The 7728-nt window shown below is 41.4% G+C and overlaps 1 protein-coding gene across 4 annotated transcripts in view; it reads left to right on the forward strand.

Moving 5' to 3' along the window:
- Positions 1 to 6741, forward strand: part of BASP1 (brain abundant membrane attached signal protein 1) — a 51177-nt gene extending 44436 nt beyond the window's left edge. For 3 of the 4 annotated variants that reach the window (XM_057390389.1, XM_057390391.1, XM_057390390.1), the window contains exon 2: positions 5111 to 6740. In XM_057390389.1, the coding sequence (XP_057246372.1) occupies positions 5120 to 5851 (732 nt within the window). In that variant the 5' untranslated portion in view covers positions 5111 to 5119 and the 3' untranslated portion in view covers positions 5852 to 6740. Of the gene's footprint in view, positions 1 to 5110 lie in introns of all 4 variants that reach the window. The other variant, XM_057390388.1, reaches the window with a different exon arrangement.
- Positions 6742 to 7728: the final 987 nt, after the last annotated feature.

Genomic DNA, 7728 nt, shown 5'->3' on the forward strand with positions numbered 1-7728 from the left:
TATTCTGTTAGCTGCAAGTAAAATCAKAGGAAAAGGAATATGTGTGAGGATAATAGAGAAAGATCAGAAAAAAATGGCCTTTTTGCTGAAAGACAAGGCTAGCAAGTCTAATTCTATCTAAGGGTATGCTAACAGACATTTTTTAACATTAACCTGGAAARCGGATTGACCTGGCCTGATGAGATTGGAATGTCTCTGAATGTGTGTGTGTGTGTGTATGTGTAAYGGGGAGCAWGAAATTCCATTGAATATTTTGAGAAGTAAGTTTTGGGTGGTTTTTTTTTTCATAAAAATGTCAGAAAATCTTTCAAAAACTGTGTTTGCATACCCCTTTTTTMTTTCAGTTCCCGTATGTGTCCCTTAATTAAAACTTTATGCCTTTTTTTCTTTTAAATGAAGATGTAGGGTGAGTCAATGAGGCACAGAGGTGCAATGGTTTCTTCAAGACCTTTCTATTTTTTTTCAGCACCTGGTGGGGGATGGGGCAGTTTCTGGCATCGGCATTTCATTTGATTTGGAGTGTTGAAACCCTGCCTTGTGAGGGATGTGCATTTTACAACACTTGTCTGCAGGCAGTATGAAATAACTCCTGCCTGGGAACAGGCTTGTGCAATGGCTACTGTGGCCTGACCYGCCGCACGTGCCTGCTCTGTGCTGGAGGCGGTGGAATTTCAGGAGGCACCTATTGTCTTCCTGAACTGGTTTTACTGGAGATGGACTGAGCTCCCCACGCTTTGCATGCAGTCCAACAGGAGCTTTAGGAGCTTTGCTTTGGCAATCAGGCTGAGCTAACCCCAGGCTCTGTGTGTTTGTCCTTTCCTGTCACCTGGGTGARGGTGACAGCAAGTCCGTTCTTGTCACAGTCAGACTCTTCCATGACATGTGAAAGCTTCTGCTAAAAGAAATGTTTAGAAGTTTACAAGCACATAAGAAAACTAATTGAGAAGACAAATCTTTACTGACAAAAGAGATGGTAAGAGTCTGATTCTAGGGACTTTTTCAACATAKAAGTACAATTTGAAGTATAAAACTTCCAAATAATAATTCTGTTCACTAACTGCACAAATGTATGCTGGTCATGTTCCAGGGACTCATGGCTGTGAGTCTTCAGATGGAAAATTTGAAATGTTCTGTGAGTTCTTCCTCTTGCATTATGGATTTATGGACATTGAATCTTAGAGCCCATCACAGACATGCAAATTTCAAAGTGCTTAACATTCTCCAGATGACCTATACCCATGATATTTTTTAATCTAAATAATCCACTCCAGTGATTATTTCTATTATACAATAAGAAAGATAACTGTGCAAGTTCTCTGGTTCTGTTCCTGCTCCCTGAAGGAGAATGGAAACTTCAGGATGAGCAAAATGTATAACTCCTTCTAGAAACTGAAAAAAATCGTTGTTCCTGTTCCAAGGAGTAGCTCTTCTACAATCAGGCACAGTGATCTCTGGATCTGGTTCTTTTTCCATAAGAAGAGCAATATAAAGGGTACTGAGCAGCCTGGGAAACAGATAAAGCCTACTGTAGCTTCCAAGAGACTCTTATGAAGCACTTGTCTGCAATGTTGTTCATCAAAGTTCCCTGAAAATTATTGATATATTTCATCTTCTTAGGTAAAATTGGCTTCTGGACTGTCTCTCTCCACACCCTTTTCTTTCCAGCTGTAAGAAGGCACAGCCATCAAATGCTGTGCCATTTTATAGGAATGGTGCTCAGAACCAAAAATTTCTAGGAYCTTCCTTCAGGACATGCTTGCTACAAAGAGCATTATGCTCAGTTGGCAGCTGCTTAAGCTGGTTCAAACCCTGYACCTGTGAGTGGAAGTGCAAATAGCTGAAGATATACTGGGGTGTAGCCTGAAAATGGTCAGTAGTTCTAGGGAATTTTTGTTCTGGGTCCGTCATTCCCAGGGTGAATGCAATGATTATGGGGTTAGGGAGAGGCAGGGGTGGTGGAAGAGGTTGAGCAATGAAGCCAAGGTCCCCAATCTCARTGGGACAGAGAGTGCATCCCTTTTTTTCTTCATAATTTAGTCCTTTGATGGGCAGTGGGAAAGAGGTGTTACACTCTTTCAGGTGTTAATATACACAAACAACACAGAGTGAATTTAACAGTGCATGAACTCTCATCTCAATGACTTTTTGCACTTGGCTTCACTTGGGAAACATTTCACTGACATTCACTTTTGTTTAGTACCAGGCAGGATTATCCTTGCAACAACATCCAGCACAGTCACAGAGGTGTTTGGGTGTTGTGGTCCTCATGCTGGTCCTCTCACAGGTATAGCTGGTTGTAATTTTAAAATTCTTTCCAAGGCTTGCTTTGTGTCTGCCATACCCTGGGACTCTGCACTGGATAGTTCAGAGTTCAGAGCTGTGCTTCAGGCTGGGACAGGGATGAGATTGACATCTGTTTGAAGCAGTGGAGGATTTGGGGACTGTTCCTGGAAAAGGCTACAGGGGAGCCCAGATGTGTTATCAGAAGTCTGGGGAGAGGAGGAATGTTTGTAAATCAGATAACAGGTGAAAAGGGACATTGTAGCATTGCTACCTGGGCAGTGACCCCCATGGTTGCTCTGCTTTTGCATCAAAGCCTGGCACAGCTGTTATCACAATGATCTAGGCAGGTTTATAACAGCAAGATATGARATTCAGTGTCACAAAGAGTGAATTTATTCTGTGATAAAGCAGTTGAAACTGTACTGGAAGATGGCAGTCCATTTGTAAGTGTAAATATTTGCTAACAGACCATAATGATAGTCTCTGAACCTCTTCCCCATCTTCTGCTCCAGTATCTTGAGCCAGCTGGCTGTGAGGCAAATTGAGACACAGAGATTTCACAGTGTACCTCCGAGCAAACATGGTGCATGTTTCTTTTCTTGGTTTGGGAGCACATTTATCATGTGCATGCTTCTCTACTTGTTAAAGGTCCTTTGGCACAAGCATTCTGTATCCCAATGTATCTGAGGTAAAAAGATTGTTTGTGGAAGGAAATATAAATTGTGGTGAGTTGCTACTATCCATGAAATAGCAAAATCTTGAAAAATACAGAAGATGCAACAAATGAAATTAGGCTCACAGTACCTGGGATTTGCTTGAAAACAAATAAAGGCTTAATTTGGGATTACAAACTGGGCTACACATATGGCTTCGATGTAAATCTCCAATCCTGCTGACTTGCAAAAGCCCTTATAAAGTATTTGGTTGTAACTGCACATAAACAATAATCAGGGCAATATTTATGGAGTAATCAAGAAGAATATACATTTGTCTGATAACAAACTACTGGCCATAGCCTGCCCTAAATACCTAAAAACCTGATAACTCTGTCATGAAGGTAGAGATTAGATTGCTCAGCTCTGTGGAAGTTAATCCTTTTATTGCTGTTCCTGTAAAATTTCAGACAGCAAAGTAGCGTTTCAGTAACCTCGCATCACCATTTTGCAGGACTGTGTGATAACGTTTCAACAGTATTTGCAAGTTGTTACTCTTTTTGAAAGCTGAAGTCAGAAAGATCTCTGCTGATYGTAGTACCTCATTTTTGCCCAGGAAATGTGGATATTTAGCTGTTGGGCTCTGCCTGGGGCTTGCATCTGTGATAGCAGAAAATCTACTGAGAGGCAGCTAGTTSTTAGTTGTTTGTAACATTACTTTATATTCAGCCTTCTATGCAATTTCCTATGATTTTTTGCTGATTTGTATTCACGGTTTTAGCAAGTGTGTGAAAAATATACAGCCTATAATTATATCTACCTGTGCAAAACAGAAAATTAGAATGATTCATTTCYCTTGGAGTTCTTTCATTAAACATTCGTTTGACAGTTCTTTGGAAAAAGTCACCTTCTTCTATTTTCAAATAGTAGAAAAAACAGAAATATTTTTTCTTAGCCTTTCATTAAGCATGAATTAGATMTTTGCTTTAATACTTGAAATGTAATTTTTTTTCCATTCATAGAGGTTTTTGTTTTCATTAATGACCCAATATATGTGTCTCCTTCTGTTTTCASAGACAAAGTTTGCTTTGAAGTACTKTGAAAGATTTTGTATATYCTTAGTTAACACTCCCACATAAAGGTTTTATAAATACTGATATGGTTACACACGTGCTCAACTTCTTTTAAATAATTGAACAGTGTACCTGACTGCTTGTCATGCTTGAAAACTGGGAGCAGAGGCTACAAATATGCCTCCCTCTTCTCTTCTCCCATTTTTTATTTCATCCTGTCACAAACTTGTGGTCAKACGTACCTGTGTTTGTTTGTTTTGTCTCATGGAGTGGTCACAGTCTTGCTGTGCTTTAGGGTTTGTGTTTCCCGTCCTGCTGAGTGTGGGAATGTGGGGTTGTGGGCAGGTAATCCCTGTGGAGGACTCTGTGCATTGGAGCGGCTCCTGCTTCTGGGGCAGCCAGATGTGGGTGCCCACATCTCTCTGAGTGGAGAAAGCACAAGCTCCTGGCCCCTGGGTGCTATCAACCCTCTACCAAGGCTACACACGAGGAAAAGTGGCCGTGAGGGTAACAGGCAGTGAGGTGCAGGGAATAGATTCATTCTTCTGCATTGACCTTCTCACAGACTCTAGGCTTCCTTTGATTTTCCCAAAGCTTAATGAAAAGTTGTTTCATAGCCTTGGCTAAAATGATAGTGGACTTTGTGTTAGCCAGGGGTGCATGTCAAGATTGACAGTCACATTCAGTTCATTCCCAACCTGAATATAAATATGATTCTTTTTTCTATTTCCACTCTTCCTCTGGCCTCAAAAGATTGCAATTCCGTGTTAGTCCTCCATCATCTTGCTACTTCTTGCTACTCCATCCCCTTCCCCCTGAACTATAACTGGGGTTAGAGGTGTCCAGAGGACTGCTCATTAGGGGATGTGGCAGAAGGGGTGTTACTGACTGAAATTCTGCAGGGCTGAGCAGGACATAAGTGGCAGTGGTGCTTTGCAGCATCAGTACATTCAGCTGACAACATCTTACCAAACCTCATGTGGTCTCCTTTTCAGGAGCCAGAATCAATTTTTCCTTTGCACCTCGGTTGATCTGAATTTGATTTTCTCAGTGATGAATGCTGGGCTTTGGGTAATCAACTCTTTCTCTTTTCTGTTACAGAGCTCCAACATGGGAGGCAAACTGAGCAAGAAGAAGAAGGGATACAGTGTCAATGATGAAAAAGCTAAAGACAAAGACAAGAAGGCTGAAGGAGCAGCAACTGAGGAAGAGGAGACTCCAAAGGAGGCTGGGGATGCCCAGAAAACCACAGAGACCACAGAAGTGAAGGAGAACAACAAGGAGGAGAAGGGAGAAAAGGATACTCAGGTCGCTGCCAATAAGACGGAAGAGAAAGAAGGGGAGAAGGAGAAAACAGCGACCCAGGAAGAAACCCAGAAAACAGAACCTGAGAAGTCAGAGGCTGTTGTCGATGCAAAAGTAGAGCCACAGAAGAACACCGAACAGGCACCCAAGCAAGAGGAGGCGACTGCTGCCTCTGCTCCGGCTGCCAGTAGCGAAGCACCCAAACCCTCTGAGCCTAGCAGCGACGCAAAAGCTTCCCAGCCCTCAGAAGCCACGGCTCCCAGTAAAGCAGATGACAAGAGCAAAGAGGAAGGGGAAGCCAAAAAGACTGAGGCTCCCGCAGCGCCTGCAGCCCAAGAAACTAAAAGTGAAGTGGCCCCAGCTTCAGACTCAAAACCTAGCAGCAACGAGGCTGCGCCTTCTTCCAAGGAGCCCGCGGCAACAGCAGCGCCTAGTTCGACTGCTAAAGCCTCGGAACCCGCGGCCCCTGCAGAGGATGCGAAACCTTCTGAAGCTCCAGCGACTAATTCGGATCAAACCATAGCAGTGCAAGAATAAATTGGACAGCCTGTTGAAACAACCACTTAAAACAACCTGTGTCTTTTTTTTATTTTTTCAGCTCTACTAACTCGTTTCAGATCTGAAATAGCGAATATGTATTGCCCAGAAAAGAAGGAGAAAAAAAAAAAAAAAAGAGAAAAAATGAAAAGGATGTCCCATCAAGTTGGGAGGGAGGGAGGGGGGAGAATCCAAATAGTATTTTTGTGGGGAAATATCTAATATACTTTCTGCCAACTTGACACAAGTCCTGGATTTAAAAAAAATAATTAAATAAATGGATGTCTGAAAGTACAGCACATCTTTTGTATCTGAACTGCTGTAAATGCACTCCACCAGTGTATCAAAATCTTTTTGTTCTGTAATGGGGTTTGGGAGTGATGCGTTTGATTCTGCCCACTAGGTTTGTGCCAAGGCAATCAGATCTTTATGAAAGCAGTATTTTCTGTGGTTTTTTTTTTTATTTACAGCCTTTCTTATTTTGATATTTTTTTTATGCAGTGGATGAATGCCAACTTTCAGACAAAACCCACTTAGCTGTCCACATATTTCTCAATGCCAATCCTCCAATTCTTCCTCTCCAAATATTTTTTGGGAGTAAAAAACATTCTCATCCTACTTAGCCTACCTAGATTTCTCATGACGAGTTAATGCATGTCCGTGGTTGGGTGCACCTGTAGTTCTGTTTATTGGTCAGTGGAAATGAAAAAGTCTGCGTTCATTGCAGTTCCAGTTTCTCTTCCATTCTGTGTCACAGACACCAACACACACTCATTGGAAAACAAATGAAAAAACAAAATGTACAATGGATGCATTGAAATTATATGTAATTGTATAAATGGTGCAACAGTAATAAAAGTAACATAATTTAAAAAATATATAAGTGTAAAGACTGATTAAATCTTCACTTTTACCCCTTGAGAGGCTGAGGTTCTTACTCTTASAGAAGTAGTATTACACCTGGGGCTGTTTACTTTCCTATAAATAGTCACTCTCCAATAGCCACAAGTGCTCCCAGGTGAGGTTGGAAGAAGTGGCGAATGAGCAGCACATCTCACATATGTTTTATCCCAGRTGGAATAGAAATAGCTTTTGCCTGCCTTAACATGTGGAAAAAAAAAATGCTCTCTTGCTCTTTTGAAGAGCCACAGGCATGCTAACTGGGTTTTAACTGGGACTAAGACAGTGGATTTGATAAACTGATMTTTTAAATTGAGGCAATTAAATTTAATCCTAGTTCAATTAAAATATTTCTAGTGCTGATGCACTTTGTTCTTTTCCCCATTATTATTGTGTAAGACATGAACCACAGCTGCCACATAAGGTCAGTTCTGTGTGTTTGAAATATGGATAAACTTGTGTAGCTGAGCACGGTTTAGCCCAGCACAAACTTTTGCCTATTTGCCTCATTTTTATTCAACAGAACTGCTGAGTAATTGCAGTTTSTGCTGAGCACTGTCATTGCTGGATATGGACAATGGTTCCAGTGCAGAGTCCAGGATTCACAAAACAGATTAAAGCAGCATATTTGGCCTGCTCATTAGTAAACTTTTGGGCAGAGCAGAAAGTTCTGAAAGAAGTGGGCAGTGGTAAAAAGAAATGCAGCTGGTACACATACCAAAGGGATGAGCAGGCTTGCATTTAGTAAATCCAGGAAAATGGTGTTTTAAAATGGCATAAATTATTTCACATACTTTCTCTCCATGCAGTGAGGATGATTCACTCTACAGACATCCATAATACTAATTCAAATCTTTTCTTTCAGCAATACAAGATTCCTATACCATGCTGGCAATACTGTTATGCACCTGGGAGAAGCTTACTGCAGAGGCAGGAGTACTCCTGTTGGGTTTAGAGCAGGTCATCCATTCACCTCC

This window comes from Malurus melanocephalus, unplaced genomic scaffold (assembly GCF_030028575.1).
Source record: "Malurus melanocephalus ecotype Western Australia unplaced genomic scaffold, MMel_1.1 scaffold_25, whole genome shotgun sequence".
Classification (NCBI taxonomy): Eukaryota; Metazoa; Chordata; class Aves; order Passeriformes; family Maluridae; genus Malurus; species Malurus melanocephalus.